The sequence below is a fragment of the Aythya fuligula genome, chromosome 2 (genome assembly GCF_009819795.1).
Source record: "Aythya fuligula isolate bAytFul2 chromosome 2, bAytFul2.pri, whole genome shotgun sequence".
Classification (NCBI taxonomy): Eukaryota; Metazoa; Chordata; class Aves; order Anseriformes; family Anatidae; genus Aythya; species Aythya fuligula.
This window is the reverse complement of record NC_045560.1, coordinates 151,115,125-151,135,752: the sequence shown is the minus strand read 5'-3', so window position 1 is coordinate 151,135,752 and position 20,628 is coordinate 151,115,125. Positions and strand designations below refer to the sequence as shown.

Genomic DNA, 20,628 nt, shown 5'->3' with positions numbered 1-20,628 from the left:
ATAATTTGCATTTTAACCATCTCTCAGTGTTAAGCCATTTTATACAAGGAAATACAAAGGTTAAAGCCTTCTACAGAGAAGTTCATGCTGATGTAAGTTAGTCAACATAAAAGTCTTAAACAATATTTATTTTTATTTCAGCAATAGTGGGATTTCCACATTTAAAAATGCTAAAAAAAAAAAACATAATCTTGATTTTCATGTTAAGACCGTACGTACTTACCAGCTGTAAGTGTATTTCTTTTTACGCACGTCTATTCTACACATTAATAAGAAGAAATACATAGTCTACTTAATCAGAAAACGGTATTTTCACCTACCCAAACACATACACGGTCTCGGTTCAAAAGCGGAATTATAATCATAGGCTTTTTCTTGCTCAATAGTTGGAACTTGAACATACTGCCTCATCCTGGGTAGGATTTCACTCCCCGGGATCTCAGTCCTTTTTCAGAAATTTGTGCTCTCGCACTACCACAGAGACAGCTACTTCCCGCGAGGGCTCTGCAACACTGTAAGCTTATCTGATTAGCTCTGTGACATCTACATAAAGCCAACAAACACGTGAAAAACTTCAGTATCAGATTCTGCTAATGAGGCCAGGCACGAGAAAAGAAAAAGAAAATATATATCGTCAACATGGGATTCACAGCTCACCGAAGGAAACTGAAGAGTCAGGTCCATCAATTAAACTTCCCTGGAACTCGCAAGTTTTTTACTTCTGTGACTACCAGGAAAAGTATCAGTACAGTTTCAGAAAAACCTGTGTTCCTTCAGTTGCCACATATCACTGTAGACATAACTACTTCAGCAGTGAGAAGCTCACCAGTCTTGTTGAATAATGGCCAGAAAAAAAAAAATATATATATATATTATTTAAGACAGACTGCTAACCAAAAAGGCTTTCTAAACATAAGGGTTTAAGATTAAAAAAAAAAAAAAGACTTCAAATATATATAGGTTAATGAAATTAAAACCTAGGAATTTAAGCAAGGGTTAAAGAATTTAACTCCTTAACATCCATACTCACAAAGAGTATGATACATCAGGGAGAAATTCCATTTTGAGTTCAACAATTTTGAAGTTGAACTTCCCATAACTTTTCATCATATCATTGTTTTATTTCCTACTTTACATCCACTTGGACAATACAAATCGAGGATTTTCATATAGGTATATTAAACATCCTGAAAATTAAGGTACTCTTTTTTTTGTAAGTTCACCAATAATAATTTCCAGTAAATAATAATTATTACAATTCCAGACGTGATAAGCTACTGTTTACTGCATGGAAACTGAGAGAAAACACTGAACTGTTACCACAAAGCTTACTAAAGAAATCCTACACTGTGAGCTAGATGAATGCACATGACAAAGAAGTTTTATGTCAAAAGCACTTGTCTAAATGTTCACTGCTGTATCTTATTCACGTAAAAGAACCAAAAACCTGAAGCTGGCTTTTGACATCAAGCACCTAGTTCTCTCCATCAAGTTTAAAACAGCCAAATTATTTTCCTCTATCAAAACCCAGCAAAACAAAAGAATTGGACTGTACTATTTATCTTATGCTAGAATTTCTTCCAAACATTTACTAATACTGCTCTTCTGGCAGTAGAACATTAACAGCCTGAAAAAATATCCCATGTTCACTTAATGAATATTTTTTATTATGTGTCAAGCTTGGATATGGTCATTCAGATTTTTATTATCTCTCGAGATTTTCCAAAACCTCTTGTTCTTTTAAAAAGTCTAATTAACATTGAAGTCTGTGTCTACAGATCAATGTGTATTTTGCTATCATCGAGACAAAAACTGAACAGTATTGAAATTACATCCGGATGCTCAATATATTAAAATACAAGTACATAAAAATTGAGTGCTTTACTTTTATATAATAAACTTTTGTTTTGGTTTTCTTTTATCTGAAATGGTAAATATACGCAAACAAATTTGTTTCAAATATAGGGCAAAGTGTGCAAAATAACACCGACCTGTACACTAACTATACCTGGCCAGTTAATGCATTTAATTCAGAGCTAAAACTATTTTCAAGGACAATCCCCATCTGCTATTAAAATAGATCAAATACTTTGGAACAAGGAAATTATTCTGGCCATATAAGGAAGTTAATTAAAAATATTCTTCACCTTGCTATAAAAAGAAGAAATGCAATAAGGACACTAATCAGCCACTGCAGCGTCCCCCTGATGCACTTTGAGGGAGAATGGAGGACTTATCCTGTAGACAAACGAAGTCCCATCCCCCAGATCAACCTCTCCTTTTCTCCACCTCTTACTCTTGCACCATTTGCCTTCTAGATGGCCGATTTCTAGCCTCTCTCCACTAAAAAGCTGCAAAGAAAATGTCCAACACTCAGATTGAATTTCTCAAGAACACGAGTCTTCTTGACATCACTTCTGACCCCCATGACAGCAAAATCTCACTCAACTGCAAATGAGGAAAAGTCCACCCAATACTTAGGTTTGGCAATTGGACATTTAAAAATAAACATATTTCCGTGCTCAGTCAATTTAAAAGAAATTCAAAAGCAAACGAAACCAAAACATAACAAAACAATTTTCTCCCTAGAATATATTTTTACAGTAAAGCTAATTCTGGTTTAGTAAGAGTTCAAGATGTGTCCGTCTACAGTAGAATCAACATGGCAATACATACAGAAAACTACAGTAAAAAGCATGTGAAAATAACTGGAACATCAGCTTTCTGTGAAAACAAGAAATGAAAATGCACATCAAGCTACTAGCAAGAAATACAAAAAAAAAAAAAAAAATCTAGTTAAATAAAGCTTACCACTAAGCTTCTTCAGTGAAGCTTTCTTTTCTGAACCATTAGCAATTAAAACAAATCCCCAGGGACGATGATATCTTTGGGACGGTGCGTTTAAAGACTTCTAATCCATTAAAAAGAAGTTTTCCATTACAGCAAGTTCTCTGGTTACATGCTTTTTCACAAGTTCCACTGCCTACAGTGTTTCCATACAGTCTCTTCTTTCTCCCACCTTTGTTGTTTTCACATGGGAACTTTGTTTTACTTGCTCATTTCTGTTCTCTTCAACACCGCCTCTTCTTCTCTTACTATGAGATACTACCAGAGCTGTCTATTTTTAAAACGTTATTAACAATGTCTAAAATTAATCTGGTCCCAGTGAAAGAACCTCTCTGACTTAAAATGCAATTTGCTTCTTAGTTCTTACTGTTACTTCTATTTCTATTGGCCACAGCAAGGTCGTTTACTTCTTATCAATAAAACAACTGAAAAGGGAAATTTTATCACTCCCACTCCAGAAAACACAACTGGAAATACACATCTATATACATCTCCTTAACTTTTCCCCATCATAGCTGGCACTGAGAACACATCCATAGTAAAAATATTTTGGTCAAGTACAATTTTCATTCCTGCTTTCAGTATGGAGTTTGTGGGCAGGAAATGAGTTCTGGGGGATAAACTCAGTGAAGGAGGAAAAAAAGAGGTCACGATACTCCTACTTATAAACATACCGATTTCATAGTAAGGTGTTTCATAAATCAGTATAAAGTGGGGATGTAGGCAAACCATTCGCCTGCATGTACTTGTCTGCATTATAACTCCCTCTGGACAATCAAAGAACCAGAGCAGAGTTTGGGGTTGGAAGGGACCTTTAACCCCACCCTGTTCCAACCCTCCCTGCCACAGACAGGGACACCTTCCACCAGACCAGGCTGCCCAAAGCCCCATCCAGCCTGGCCTTGAGCACCTCCAGGGATGGGGCATCCACAGCTTCTCTGGGCAACCTGTGCCAGGGCCTCACCACCCTCAGAGTAAATAATTTCTTCCTTTTATCTAACCTAAATCTTCCCTCTTTTAGATTAAAACCATCCCCCCTTGTCCTATCCCTACACCCCCAAACAGAGTCCCTCCCCAGCTCTCCTGTATCCCCCTTTAGGTACTGGCAGGCTGCTGTAAGGTCTCCCCAGAGCCTTCTCTTCTCCAGGCTGAACGACCCCAGCTCCCTCAGCCGGTCTTCCCAGGAGAAGTGCAACAGCTTCTTGACCAGCCTTGTGTCTCTCCTCTGCACTCATTCTGGTCCATGTCCTTCCAGTGCTGGGGGCACCAGAGCTGAGCACAGGGCTCCAGGTGGGGTCACATGAAAGCAGAGCAGAAGGGGTCAACCACCCCCCTTGCCCCGCTGGCCCCACTGCTTTTGACCACCTTGCTTTTCGAATCACCTTGTTCCCACATTGCAGCAGTTATGGAAGGAACATCATCCAACCTGGAAGACCATTCTGCAGGAGATGGCGTTGGTTGTGCTTGAAGGAAAGGAAGGACATGATGGCAGTCCCAGCTCCAGACAAGGCAGACAGACAGAACTTCCTCTGTGTCACTCTCCCCACTCCCAGTTCCAGTTTCAAGTTTTAAACAAGGTTTTTCATGCTTCCTTTCCCCTTGTATTTCCTCCTAGGTTCCTGGTCACAGCCCTCACCCCCTGCCAGGAGTGAAGTTACTTTGCTGTTTGAACACTTGCTGGTCCCTCCTGTTTTGCTACAGATACTCACATAAACTAATCCATTACCTTTGGAGTACCTCACATTTGTGTGTGTTCTGAGGGTGAGAGTAGAAGGGAAGAAGGCATCAGAAGAAAGCTGGTACAAGAGCATGAGTCTAGATATCTTTCATGTTATGGTAGACAGAAGTCAAGCTCTCTACAGGTTCACACAGGGCAGATCCTGCAACTGAAGAAGCCCAGCTAGGAATGTCTGGGCAGAGCACCATGACATGGTATGATAACTGTGTAGGGGCTAGAGCAAAGTCATCCATCTGGCAGCGATAACAAATGATAAAAGCTTCCAACATAAATGTGGTAATGGTACAATTAATGGCACAATTAGTCTCACTTGGCATCTCTTACACCACAACTGGTCACCCAAACACCACGAACAGTTCTGCCATTCAAGATAGCTTGAATCCATGGGCAGAATCATGAAAGAAACTGGAACGGCTCCTGATGTGTGGGAAAGTTGCCAGCATGTTTATAGATGTACTAGTCAACGACAATCTGTATTACACAGTAGCCTCTTCTGGTTTTGAGCTGTAGCAACAGATGGAACTGTGTCAAGTGCTACCAATTTGTGTATGGTCATGAAGGCCAAAGGCATGCGTGGTTTTGTCAATACTATTTATTTACCCTATCGGAAGGGTCCTGAAGGATGACATCTGGAAACTTTGACCACCACCTGCCCGACAGAAGACAAGTTCACTTCAAACCAGCTAGTACTTGGTCAGCAAGTGGCCAGGGTCGCAGTGCTTTTGGGCAATAACCACCTGAAGTGTCATGCACTGAAAATCTGAATGTAGAGAAATGTGAAGAAGTCTCGTAGACTACTGCTACTTTTATTTTTAATCCTTAAAACAACACAACTACATGAATTCAAACTCATTTTCTTCATCTAAACCATGAGGTGGAATACAGCTGCAGAGGCAAAAATTCTCAAAACATTATACTTCGGACCATCTTTCTGCTCAGCGAAAATGATTCTTAGGAAAACTGACATTTCTTTACCACAGCTACCCTATGACTGCAGCACATAGGCTGGGAGGATTAAGTTCTCCACTCCTCCCCAGCAGTGCCTTGCAGCACACATTGTCCAAATGCACCGTGCTGAAGTAGATCAGGGAGTACACGTCACGTTGTCACTTGAACTGCATAATGAAAAAAAGCATTAGAAGACTTCCATGGGTGAAAAAGACACGTGCATCATGTTTAAGAATCCTGATGGTACAGAAGCAAAGGCTCACAGGCCTCTTTCTGGAAATCTCAAAGCTTGTGCAGTGAATAGGTTTAGCTGAGGAAACTAGATTTGAACAAATACAGAGTAAATCACTTAATTACATACAAGACAGGCAAGAGTGTTTTGATCTATACATCCTTCCTTCTACTAAAACACTCTGAATACCAATGTAAACATGGCCAGACAGCTTTACAAACAAGAATTATTTACCCTCATTTAAGTATACTCAGTGGTAGACTTCAGAACATATACACAAATTTGAATATCATTTCCTAATTAAAAGCAAAACTTTCTGTATACAAGTAGTTTAATACCACATTACATAAATTAGATTATTTTTTTTCCACTGTACATGGCTGAATACAGATATGGCCCAAAATGTGGTAAAATCTCTGTTCCTGTTTAAGGAATACAATGTGTTTACAATTAAGAACTCTGCTCATGTCCATCCCTACACATTTGTTCTTCTCAAAAAGAATTGACAAAAAGGGATATTCCCATTTGGTCATGTGGATGAACACATAGAACATTAAAATTATTTGGGGCTAGAAATTAAAAAAATTAATATTTATATATTATTAAGAACAAGTCTCCAGTCCTGCCTGTAATCATTTTACATGTTTTCTTCTCTGAAGACAGCCTTACTCCAGCTCATCCTGCCCTCACAGAAGACCAGCTTTGTGCTAAAATTAGCAAACAGAAGTTCATGGAACAGCATTTCAGTATTAACACTTTTAAACACAGACACAAAGGACGGAAGTTGCATTTAAAATAACCCTTCTAGATTAATCTGAATTATAAAATATCCTTGCGACCATTAATTTTCCCCATTAGTTCGAAAGAAGTGCTCCAGCTCCAATTCAGATGTCCCAGAATAACTGAAAAGTAGCTGCTACAAGGTTCTGAACAGTTTTCTCCCCTCCAAAAGAGTAAATCTAGTGGTAGGATATGCACCTTGAAGGCTCTGTGAAGAACCATGTATCCCAGCTAATTAAAAGCAACTTTCCCCCTCCTGTAATTTCTAATCAGCCATGGGGTACACAAGGAATGTATACGCAACTGATTGCTCTTCTGTACATCTTCATTACCTAGAGGCTACCTCCCTTTGCTGCTGCCACTCTGTTCCCACCAAGCTGCTCAGTCTGGAAGACAGACAGCTTTATAATCATACACAAAGAAGCAGATATATGTGAGCATGTTGTTAACCACCTCGAGGCGTCTGATGTTTTCTGTTAAAGCCAGACTTCCAGCAAACAAAACAAAAAAAACCCACCCTTTTACTCTCAGACTTGATATAACAAGCACATTCTGCAAATAATTAAGCTATATGAACATAAGTTAGGTTTTTGCTCTTTGAATTTGGTGTTGTGGTTTAACCCAGCAGGCAGCTAAACACCATACAGCCATTTGCTAACTCCCTCCCCCTCCTCCTGTGGGATGGAGGAGAGAACTGAAGGGAAAACAATAATGAGAATATTTATATATAAACTCAGATACCAATGGGGAGAGAACTGAAGGGAAAATAATGAGAATTTTATATATATCTCCATATACACACACACAGCAAGTGATGCAGAGTGCTCACCCCCCACTGACATGTCCCCGAGCAGTGCCCCTGCCTCCAGCCCACATTTATTGTTCAGCACAACACCATGCAGCATGGGACATCCCTTCAGCCACTCTGGGCCAGCTGTCCTGGCTGTGTTCCCTCCAGCTCCTGGTGCACCCCCAGGGACCTTGCTGGCAGCACGAGGAGCTGAGAAGTCCTTGGCTCTGTGCAAGCACTGCTCTGCAACAACTGAACCATCGGTGTGCTATCAGAGTTATTTTTCTCGTACATGCAAAACTTGGCACATACCAGCCCCTAAAAAGAAAATTAACTCTATCCCAGACAAAACCAAGGCAATAAACTAATGTCAATTCCAGTCTAAATCTAAAGCTTTTCAATTGTTTATATTATTTGGGCAAGCGATGTCTGTTCTTTTTATAGTTAGGACAATGCACACAGATTAAAGGTCTGCAATAGACCTGACCCATGCCAAGACACACACATCTGATTTCACAAAGTTCTTATGAATACTGAATATGCAGAACACTGCTGGCAACTCTTGCCCTGCAAACATGGGGATGGAACTGTTCTAGTCTACGAAATTAAATCTAACTATGGAGAAAAAATATTACATCTTTCACAACTCATACACTTAAATTACTGCACTTAACAGGTAAGCAGGATGAAGATTTGACTGCATTCAGAGGCCATGATTTTCCTTATTTTTCATTTTTTTCTACTTTTGTTACAGTTCTATTATTTTTTAAGCCACTGAATTTAAAAAGAACTAAAAAATGTGCTTATTTTAAACTCACATATTTATCTTTTGCCACATAATTGCTGGGGATTTTGCATATCTTTATAAAAGATTAATTTTTATTGCCATGTTTCTAGTATAGAAAAAGCATACCATATTTTAAAGAAATCAAAGTTCTTAAACTTAAAATAGCTGCACTTCAGTAATGTTCTTTTCATAAGCACAGTTATTTGCACATGTAAATTAACAGACTAGGCAATTAAATTATCCTGAAACTTTTTTTCCTATGAATTAAGAGCATGCATGTCAGACTACTGCAATATTCAATCTACACAAGTACATTTACTTATTTAAACACATGTTCAATAAAAAAAAAATCTATCAGTAGATTTAACCAATTTGCTTTTTATATTTTACTTGTAGGAAACTTAAGTAGTTTCTTAATTTAAGTTGCTAATCTCAAGATTCTTACCTGTATTTCTGCAAGACAAGAATTCTGTAATTGTTTTAACTTTTGAAATGTGAACAATTACTCCTTATGTTGGAAAAATCTCATACTGACCTCTACATAGGTACCAAAAAGTTTGTGTTGTCTGAGTTATCTGGGATACTAGTAGGAGCCACAGGTCATTCCCTTGAGAACATCAGCTACAAACAAACAGGATTTCCTAAGATACTTTAGGGACATGAACTCAAAAAATAAGGAATCAAGCAGCACTTTGTTCACCTAAGCACCTTCAAAACAGGAAAATCCGGAATCAGCTGATATCTACGACTTACTGTATGAGGAAAAGTCTCATTCATCTACTTACCCAAGCTTTCTACTCCTTTCTGTCTAATTGCTGTAAGAATTAATTTTGAATTATGTCATTTTCTAGGAAAAAAATAGCGCTCCTTGAAAGCCAAGTTTCACATACAGGGTTAATTTCCATCTTCAGCAATTCAATAAGTACCTGATTTTCTGAGAACCACTGGGTATCCTTGTGACATAATGGTGACAGGAAAGACAGTCCACATGCCATGTAAAGAGATGGCCAAAACATTTTAAAAGCACAGTTTAACCTGTCTTTCCACAGATGCATGCATTTGATCACAGACTGCAAAACTCAACTCCTCCCCAAATCAATTTTTCTTTGTTGTCATGCATAAAAAGAAATCAGGGCACTCGCATGCATAAACAGCATCAGACTTCTTACCCTTTCGTCCCATGATTGAGAAATCAATAGCAAACAATGCTGCACATGAAGGTTAATCGACTGATAGAAAAACCAGTTGCAAAGTAATTTCTGTAAATAACAACGATAAAATATTTTAATAAAACCTGGGGAAAAAAAAATACTAAGCTACCTTTTAACAATCAGTGAAGTGTCTACATATAGTTTAAAAGCACATCTAGGCTTTGATGTGGACAGTATTAAGTTCAGCTCTTACACATAACTCAATAATCATATGCCCAAACTGCACACACCAAACTAACAACAGCTGAAGAAACGTACTTTCCAGGTTTTGACAACCTATGTATTAGAAAAATTGTGCATTTAGCCATACTTAAGAGTGATCCAAAATAAATGGAAGATGATGAAGGCAGGAATGACATCACTAGATACTATTTGCAATGTGTTAGTACAAGTGATCTTCACTTTCTATGAAGCATGCAATTCCCCCTTCCCAAGCAGACTTAGGATAATACTTACATGGAGGAAATTGAGAGCCAACAGAAAGCAACAAATTAAATATCTATTCAAAAATTACAAAGTCTTAAAGAAATCATGCAGATTCATTAAAAAGTATGGAAGCAGCCACTCCACTAGGCCACGAAGTTGGTTGTGCTATCATGAGTGAAATAGAGCCACAAAGTACAATTCTTTCAGCTATAAATTCCTGGATTTTTTTTCTTATCATGATCAAAGGATACATTAAGATGAATTCTTACTTTTTCTTTTCAGTGTGGAAAATACGATCAGCTAAAAATCAGATCGAGAAAACCTGTATCTAAATGTTTACATATTGGAGGCTTGTGTTGTTTATTATGAAAAGAATCCATTATATACTTTGTGATCACAGTATTATAATAGTCACAGACATCCTGACAAACAGCTATTTTCCCTTACAGGCCTCTGTCTAACACATGGCAAACTGCCAAGGTAGCGCAAATGATGACCTTCCCTTAGCATCTGTTTTTCAAGTTCTTGTGTTGGTCTGATTAAGCAGTTCAAAGAGGGACTTGATTTAAAAAGCTTCCAGCGACAGACAATAACAGAGCTGCTTCTTCCTCTCAGGTGCTAGAATCAAGCAGCAGATGATGATGTGAGATAATTCCCTATGTAATTCTTTCATAACAGACAAAATTTTATAGTGTTATAATGTATTTATTTTAACACCATTCTAAGTAGTCAACAATACTGTTAGAGAGCTAATAGGATTTCTACTGCATACAAAATGAATTAAGGCAATTATGAAAAACATTTCATTATGTGGAAGGTCCCATTTGAGGCTTTAATGTGCCAAGGGTATATGAGAAGCATACACCAGATGAGAAAAAGTATGTTAGGTGGAAGGATTGGACACAGATATTAATTAGAACTGTGACATAATTTTTGCTAAAAACAAACGAACAAACAAACAAAAAAAACAGAATGCATGAAGTATTTATGGGGACAGAATTAGGAATACATCTCCAACCACCATGGGGTACTGTAGAACTGTACTTCATAGGGAAATAAACCTTCCCTTTATTAACTATCTTATTACTATAGAATAAACCTAGATAAATAACTAAATTTTCCCTAAGTTGTTGCAGGGGAAAGAAATTCAAAATGAAAACACTGCATGCCTCTTAAAAAGAGTAAAGAACATTAATACGAGCTAAGGATTCATTCATATTTCAAGTAACTATTTCAAATGCTGTTTTCCTTCCTATGCTTAGCAAAGAAGCCCTATTTAAAAAGAAAAAACTTTTGTTTGTTTTTTTTTTATAAAGATTATGAAGTAACTTATCTCAAAGCAGCAACATCCAAGAAATAAGAAAGATAATCACTCTATTTAACTGTTCTATCTTTTACTTACTTTTGTATCACCCAGACTACGGATGTTACCAGTACAACGCAGCTGCAGACTAGTTGTTTGTCCACAAAAGACCGACAAAAAGCCACACGGTATTTTTACAGTTGAGGAAACAAAATTTTACATAGTTTAAGGAGAAGGAATCGAGACACTCAGCATACTTTGGGAAGCACTGTGAAGTTACCAAAACTTACTGCACCAGAAACAGGTCAGATTGTGGAAAAATTTCCCCGTAACTGATACATGAAGCTCTTAGATCAAGTGATCTCTTTCTAACTGGCAAAGAGTAGGGGGGATGTTTGGATTACTGACTTCTGCAGTTATCAGTTCAATAAAAGAATAACGGCAAATTACATTTGTCAAAATCCTTTTATTTACTCTCTGAATTTGCTTGTCAGACATGCAGGCAGTCATACAGTGATCTGCTAATCACCAGATAGGATCAGTTCAAAGTAATATTATTAACAAAGCCTTCAAAATCAAGTATATAATTTAAGTATGTTAAAGAAATTAAGAGTAAGTCATGTAAAAGATGACTAAAAAGGAGACATCCATGCATATAGCTATCACAAGTAAAATACCTTCCTATACTATGCAGACATTGTCACCTGTATCAAACTTATTTTTTCTACTCCAAGCAAGTTCACTTTCGTATGAAAACTGCCTTTAAGTTGACCATTTAATTTAAGTCAGGGAAACTACTTAAGTAAGTAGTTTAGCTATTTCTGAAAAAAAAAATCATTAGCTAGAAAACTGTATTTCAAGCAACTCATTAAGTGTGAACATCTGGAACTTAATGCTGAAGAACTAGTCTTAAATGCTTTGGTAAATGATTTATCTACGCTTTTTTCCTTAACAAAAGCATTTGTGTCATTTCAACTCAAATGCAGCCAACAAAACCACTGAAATCACCCATGTTCTGCAACGTGTTAAATGAAATTATCTGTACAGACTACTGAAAATTGTTATTGCTACAAAAAATATTTTTTACAAATATTTACAAAAGCACTGCTTTGGCAAGCTCCCTACGATTGCTGCAGCAATTACAGCATTACACAATAGCTCTACAAACTAGATGTCAATGCAAAGGCCATGCCTTGGCTAGCTCAAGCCAAGCACTGTTGCATCTAAGATTAAAAGAACAGGTTGAAAATTTTGTCTTTATGAGCAAAATAATACCGTATTGAGACAAAAACCTTAACATTATTTTGTTAAGGGTTCAATGCAGCACTGTGACTCCACATTCTTATGTGCGATTGATCAACAGCAACATCAATTAAAAAAATGACTACCCCAATATGTAACAAACACCTAGCAATTGATTATCCTGGATTAATAGGACTGATTATCCTATGATTATCCTGGACTTCATGCATATTTTTTAGACAGTTAATACTGAGGGAAGTGATAACTGTAATAACTTCAGGCTGAGTTTTAAAATGTCTCCAGGAAGAGTGAAAGTCCCTGAAAAGACCAAGTCTCTCTGTGCAGTTTTTCCCTAACACCACTGTCCTGGCTTTTCCTGACTTTCTAAACTACCGCTTCCACACCTTGATATTGCTTCAATAGCATACTTGAAAAAGGTGTAAAACTTCTAAAAGGAACTGATATAGACTGATGAAAGCAAGTAGAATGACACTGGAAGACAGGTCAGGATGATCTGAAAACTCCATCAAGCTTTCCTTGTAAAAATATCCTACTATTTACTTCCATTAAAACTTATCCTAGCAGAACAGAAAACATTTCTGGAAAATATTTCAGAGCCTTTTCCACATTCTGTTCTTAAAGATGCTCAATGAACCTGTTGATGCATGGGACAAGGGAAGTCCAAGTGGTAGTTCCCACCTTCACGGTGAAGGTTTACAGATTACAAAAAACAAGTAATTTACGATTTCAAAGTTAACTCTCTACAGCGCCAACCAATGTTTCCTCAATATGCTCTGAAAAGAATCCTGTGGAATCTATCAAGAAGCCTGAATCAGTAGACAGCACCTTCCCTTCCACATTCCAAAAGGTGAAGTTGAGGGCTGTCTACAATATACATGCATACTACTACCTTATCTTTGCTCATATAGTCAAAAAGCGGTCTAATACACACAGAAGAGAAATAAATGGTGGGATAGTTCTGAACACCTCACTGCAGATAAAGTTGTTTTGGTCTCATTAGGAGACCAAACCTGACCCTGTAGTTACCTACATGCATTAGGTTAAATAGTGTTAAAAATGACCATCAGCATAAAAATACCTGGTGTAGAAAAAAAGATTTTACTCTTCCAGTCCAATTGCTTAAAAAACAAAAAATGCTCCCAGCATAAATGACTATCATGATAGAGGCCTTATTAGTACTAAAAACTGCAACTGAAACACAGCAACAGTTCATGATATTCAAAAAGCTTGACCACAGTACACTTTGAACACTTTATGCCAGCACTTACAAATCTGAATATATACATAAAGCATACATTAATATTTACCACTATTTTTTTTTACATAAACTCATGTCTATGTAGAGGAATAGGGTTTATTTATTTATTTATTTAATTATTACCAGAAAATTAAAAGAATCCTAAATACTTACATTAAAGTATTTTACATTACAGTGGCTCAAACTGTACTACATATCAAAATATGACCACTCTTAAAGATTAGACATTCATAGAAGTGTGACCATGTAACACAACAATTATAGTACGATATTTAAGTATCCAGTAGGCACAGCTTTTTACAAATCTTAAGTCAGCTAAATAAAATCCTCAAATGTTTCCAAATGAAATTAAACACTTGTGAAACTCATGACAAACCTATAAATAAGTACACTCAATACCACTGTACTGTAACTTTTTGAAGAACTCTTTATTCTCATGATAAAGCAGTTTGCTTTATCCAAAGACTGATGTTGCTAGAGACCACACCAGATTTTTCTAAGTATACAATAGAAAAAGCTAGAAAAAAAATATTAGTGGTATTTCTTTTGATTTGTGAAAGTTGCTACTCTTCATAGTAAATAAGAATTTGATTCTTAGAAACATCTGCTTCAAAAATCGCATTTGTTGAAATGTTAAAATTTTTGTCTCATCACTTTATATACTAAACAGCAATTCTACCTACTATAAACAATACTTGCAATTTGCCAAAGATAGATATCACTATATTGAAATATCTTTTTGAGTACAAATATTTCAGAACATACTTTAAATCATAAAAATTATCAATGTTAAACTGTGCACATCTAACTGAACAGAAACAAATCAGAAACTACGAGGTTTCTTTAGAAAAAATACACTGAGATCTACAAAGGTTGAGGCTGGGTAATATGAAGATCTTAAATATTTTTAAAACGACTGCAAGTGATCATCAGTTGTTGTTTGTTTCCAACCCCTTTTACCCCCGTGTTAATTCTGTTAGAATTTCAGCCCCTCCTTAAACATTATCTGAAGGTACTGAAGGCAACAATACTTACTAGCAGGCATTGTTAATCAGGAATCTGTCTTCAATTTCACAAAATATAAGCTATAAAGAAAACAGAAATGTAAGTCAAGACAATATCTTTAGACAATTTGCATCCAGACATATGTAGAAACTTATAAAAAATGAGCCAAGTCACATTCCTTAGCTCCAACATCAGAGGCTGTTACCACAGAAATCCAGATATCATTTCATCTCACCAGACTACATGTAGGTTTTTCCAGCTCTTGAAATCTGTTATTGAAATCTGTCATTCTGTTCTTACTTCTGATGCCCAATTAAACATTTTCCTTGTGTTTACTGGGATGACCTTTCCCACTGTCACTGTTTGTGGTGCTGAATGGTGTATAGCCTTACAGGATACTTCTACTTCAAATGGAAATGACAGCACTACCTCATTAAAAGGGCTCTGAAAGGTTTCTGTTAGCATAGCAAAGAAAAGCTATGCTAAAAATCCATGTGGGACTTTCTAGTACATTTTTCTCCCGGTATTAAAAAGAAATAGGTAGATCTTAGACCAGAGAGCAAGCTACTGTAAACAAAGGCTGCTTGGCATATTTTTGATGTGATTACATATTTTTACGCAATTAACAAATTTATAACAACCTTTTTTTAGGGATAAACATACCCTAATATAATGTTTAAGCAATTATTATTAAAATGCAAATCATCTTTTTTTTTTTTAATGTTAAACCAGAATAATTAGTTTTAATAACCACCACCTTCTTGTAAACATACCTTTTTATAAATTAAAAAAAATAAAAAATCTCAGTTAAACAGACTGTGCTATTGCTTTCAAAAAAAAAAAGAATATACATGGAAAAAATACAACTAGTATCTGTTTATAGGTGTATATAACAAAGATTATTATTGAAGGCACTGACAATGTTGGAACAAACATTTTATTTGGTCACAAGTATGTTTAAATAATCATACACCAAAGCAATGTTCATAGTTACTAAAAATAAATTTGACTCTGATTGTGTACTTATTTCAACAAAAGGTTCCAATTTGCTGACAGCAACCATGATTAAAAACAGTGCTTCATAGTAATTTATTTAAAATATCCTGTCCTGGTATCAAGCTGTACGTCCCTCTCCAAGGACAGAGGGAGAAGCAGCATAATTTGATAAGCAGAAATATGTGGATTGTGATGTTAAGCAGTAACCTGGAAAAGCAGAATTAGAGTGCAGTACAGAATTTAGCTGAGAGATTACAGAAGACAGATTTACTGAGATATTAGAACTACATAAAAATGCAAAAAGCCTGATAAGAGGTTCATGGGAGTCAAGTGACAAAGACTCAGCGTTTTGCTGACTGTCACTAGCAATCAGGAACTCAAAACACTATGCTAGTACAATACCACTGTTGCTGCTAAGTCAGTCAACTAACTTCAGAAGATGTTAATGTAGAAATTACCAGACAGTTGCTTAAACATTCCAGACAGCTGTTCAAAGAGAAAATTGTTGGTTTTGTTTTTATATAGTTCGCTGCTTTATAAACACTTCATGACATGTAACAGGTCCAAAGAATTCAATATGGAGGTGCTGTGATATTTAAATGCAGAACAGAGTCCACAATTTCCTCTCAACAAAGTGTTGAATCACAGACTGATTAGTTATAGAGCAAAGTTCAGTCCACTGATGCTAGTAGCTCCTCTAATAGACATGGTAGAACAGAACTAAACTAAAATAAGAAGCTTCCCACTATGAGTTTGATTTGCTGTTTTGTCACTGAATTAGATTTTACAGATCAAGAGAGGAAAAAGAAAAAACACAATTTTTTGAACTAGAACTCAACTACAATTTAAAAAAGACACAGCAAACCACAATAAGGCAGCCATAGTTTAGTTTTCCTAAACAGGGAATAGTGTTTAACGTGTCTACATCATTCTGTGATATTTTACCGACCACCAGAGGAAAGTTAAGGCTACATACCCATACAATACACACAACGCAACCAACTCCTAGATTTGCAAAAGAGGTAACTAGGAGTTATAACTCGTTTTCTGCCAAGGCCTACAGGTTATTTTGCTTTCCTAAGGATAGTAGTAATTCTAAACAACTAAAAATTAAGTACAATGTATTTACATGTAAATACACTGTATATTAAAAGGCAGATCGATACTTGTGTGACACATAAGTGTCATTTTTCTTAACAAACACTTTCAGTTCAGTTTTAAAAAGGTCATGAACAATTTGGCAAGGATAAGGAAATCCATTGTTCTAGTAGATTGAAGCAGCTTTATCACAGGAGTAAAAAAACACTTTGTTCTACTGATTGTTCCTGATCATCTCCTCCCTTGTGTGCTTACCTTTGACTTATTGTCGTTACTTTAAATAACCTGAGATACAAAATTAAAGAACAGCCGAAGCTATTTCTTATTATCCAAAGATTCCATAAATGGCACTAAAACGAAAACTAAAGAGCAGTCAACTTTTTTTCCTGTTTGGCTTATGAAAAAAAAATCTCCGTAAAACATCTAAAATGGAAAAATCTCATGAATCATATTTCACTGTGGCAGACTGTAACAGTAATTTTACAGTATATGGCTCTATTCCAGTGGAGAAGAAAGAAGAAAAAAAAAGTTCTGTGCCAAATCTGATTTAATAAACATCTTTTTTTTAATTAAATTCATACGCACAAGTGCTGGATGAGGGAAGAAAAAGTATTAATAACCAAGTTATCTTCTGAATTCAACACAATCAGATCTGTGTTTCCAAAAATGTAACACATCCTTGAGTTTCAGGGAAAGAAGCAGAAATTGGCATACCTAGGGTACTGTATTTTCTTTTGGTAAGTCCACCATTACCTAACTTGGTTATGTAACATTATAAATAATTAACTTGACTTTGAGCATTCAAAATGACATTGTCAGCTGGGCACCCGTCCATTCCTGCAAATTAAGACAAAGGGAATGCAAGTTTAAGCATCTCTGAGAGTCAGGCAATGCAGGCTGGGCAGGCATGAGCTGAAAATTTTAAAACACACTGCACATTAAATTTTTATATGACTTGTTTCCCCACCCACTCATGTTTTCTATTTGAAAAATTGGTCAAAAAGTTTAGTTTTGTGGATTGGCAAATGGCCAATGAGATGCAACATTAAGAAGTCACATGCTCATTCTTAAATGTAGACTGTTAGGCTCCAAGTACAATTTCCAGAACTCCCAAAAACGCAATTTGAGATAGAATTACACAGCCCAGTTCAATTCTATGAACATACCTAACTTGATTTTGAATTAGCTTTCTCAGGAAGAGAAGCAATGCCACACATGAACCTGCCTGTGTTAAAGCGGCAACCCTGTTATTTCACCCACCAGAGCCCACCTGAACAGGCATATCTAAAAGGATATTTGTCCTGCCTCACCTTACAGAATTCAGTCTGAGTATATGGTTTCAGGACAAGAGACATTAAATAAGTGTTCCTGAGTAATACTTTCCCTCCTTTCTCAAAGGCTAGTTTAACCCAATATCCATTTCATTTATAAAGTTAAAGGCACCATTCCTATGCCCTGGTACATATGTTGCCAGCCAGCGGTGGCTTAAAAATCCATCAAATAAACACTTTTTCCTTTTTCAACTGAAAAGCACATGATCTGCTTCTACATATCAAAACAAAGATCTTCAAAGTTGTTTGAGAATATCACAGTAATTTTACAAGTAGTATTTCATTACAGAATTAGGCTGTGCAGTTAAGTTGCTGATACCAACAAAAGCTGTTTCTGTCCTGTACTTTTTACAATTTAGATTCCATAATTACAAGTGCAGTTCCCTTTCATTATACTTGAAGTTCAACTGATGAATCTGATTAATATTGCAATGTCTCCTTCCACTTATATTTAATACAAAATTTGTTTGTTCTTCTCTCCTAAATGAGCCTGGGTCAGAAATAGAGATGTTAATGTTCATCATTAACTGCAAACATTTTCATAACATGATGCACAACTTAAAACAGTTACCTTATAATTAAATATTAATTACAAGCTACATTCCAATTCTTTTTTTTTTTTTCATGAATCAGAAATTAATTCCATTCTAACAATTTTTAGAAAAATATTGTAAGTGTTATTAATAAGTTTGCACAAAATCTGTGCATAAGCATTTGCAAGCATCAAGACACTACTGTCAAGATTTTAAGTCAAATTGCCAACTTCCCAAGAAAATTTTACCAACATTTTTAAAAGCATCCATACATGAGTCTTCTGGCAAGATGTCTTAAATACTAAAGTTACTCAAGAAAACATTTCAAATGATTTTTAGTACATTACATTACTTCAGGAAGTAGATTGCCCATGCCTTGCCAAAGCTTTGAATGGTCTTATCTTTCCTATACAATTTGCAGGGCAAACATCTTTTGTAGATTTACAAGGTATAACGTGGGCTAGCTAACTTGATTTTGATACTGAAATTATAGCCTCGGCTCTCAGCCACAGGCTTTTCCACTAATTCGCCAACGAAGCACAGAGATCTCATAATCCACTCAAGGCTTTTTTGCCTTCCTAGTATCTCAGCCCGAAGTACGATGGGATACTTTGCTACATGTATTAAGCTTAAAGAAAAAAGTTGTAATATAATTAGCTCTCAGTAACAGGATTTGGGAACCTGCCCCTCAATTATCTTAAGTATGGCTCCATGCAGCACGCTTACTGGTAAGTACAGCAGTCTGGTAAATCCATCCGGTAATGACTGTCCATTAAAATGACCATAATCTGCCAGGCACTGCTATGACAGAGGCCCTGACAGCAGCAGCAAAGCATGTAACAGCTCTGGAGTAGAAGATGAAGCTCTTTAAGAATGCTGTGGCAGCGTAGTTGTATTGCACAGTTAGTTACACGGGTTTAATTAACGCTCAGCGAGATGTGTTATGGGCCGGCTGAAGGAGACCACTGTGGGAAAAACTCAAACACACCCCCCACACACCTTCCCTGCTTGCAGACTGATAACACAGGGATATTTGAGCACATCCCAGACTACTGACAGAAAGATGTTGGTGTTTTGTTTTGTTTTTTTAAATATATTTTTGTTTTTTTAACGTATGATCGCCTCACAGAAGGCCTCCTGGAGCTGGGGGTCCCCCTGAGGGGTCAAGCAGAACAGCAGGGGGCTCACAGGAGGACAGGCTGAGGGGGTTTCTCCTCTCCCAGTCCTCCTCCAGGCAGCCCCCCAAGTCCCTCAGAGCTCCCCAGATCTCCTCAGAGCTTCCCAGCTCCCTTCAGAGCCCCCCAGGTCCCCTCACAGCCCCTCAGAGCCCCCCAGATCTCCTCACAGCCCCCAAACCCACTCCCCGCCGCCTTTCCTCAGCCCCCCAGCTCCGGCCTCCCCGCTCCCAGACGCGGCGAGAGGGAAGGGACGAGGAGCGCAGGCCCAGGCGGTGGCAGCGGGGTAAGCAGCCGCTCCGCAGCTGCCCCGACTCACCTCAGCCACCTCTCCTCCTCACTTTAGCCGCCGCCATTTTCACCCCCCCCACCCCAGCCCCCCCGCGTTAAGTTGCTCGGAGCGCGATGCACGCCGGGAGATGTAGTCCTTCTGGCCGCCCTGCTCTCCTCTCCCCGCCCATCGGTCTTTTCACGGGAGCAACTACGGAGAGATCGGGGCAGGGGAAGGAATTCCCCTGGGACTGCTCAGCAGCCCGCCGCCCAGGAGCCGCCTGAGGAGCGCGAAGTCTCGGCAGAGAGGCAGCCAGGGACCACAACTCCCAGCCTCCTTTGCGGCAAAGGCTCGCCACGGCCCGGAGGCAAAGGGGGCGGGGCTAGCGGGGCACCTGTCCCCGCCCCACAGCGAGGCCCCGCCCACGCCCCGTAGGCACCTCCCCGCTCTCTGTGTCACGTGACTGCGCCTCTCCCCTCGGGGAAAGGGGGCGGTGGCGGCCATGTTAGGGGGAGGTGGCGGTGGCGGCCATCTTAGGGGGAGGAGGCAATGGTGGTGTAGGAATAGAAATGTTGTTTTTGCAGAGCTACATTGTTCAGAAGGAAGGAATGTGGTACTGAGTTATGCTTACAGTGA

General features: G+C 37.8%; 1 protein-coding gene across 4 annotated transcripts in view; it reads right to left on the bottom strand.

The window, feature by feature from the left end:
• Nucleotides 1–20,094, bottom strand: part of EFR3A (EFR3 homolog A) — an 81,886-nt gene extending 61,792 nt beyond the window's left edge. For 3 of the 4 annotated variants that reach the window (XM_032181354.1, XM_032181357.1, XM_032181356.1), the window contains exons 1-3: nt 20,041–20,094; nt 14,619–14,668; nt 9,292–9,381 (exon numbers count right to left, since the gene is read on the bottom strand). In XM_032181354.1, coding sequence (XP_032037245.1) covers nt 9,292–9,304 — 13 coding nt within the window. In that variant the 5' untranslated portion in view covers nt 9,305–9,381; nt 14,619–14,668; nt 20,041–20,094. The remainder of the gene's footprint in view (nt 1–9,291; nt 9,382–14,618; nt 14,669–20,040) is intronic. The other variant, XM_032181355.1, reaches the window with a different exon arrangement.
• Nucleotides 20,095–20,628: the final 534 nt, after the last annotated feature.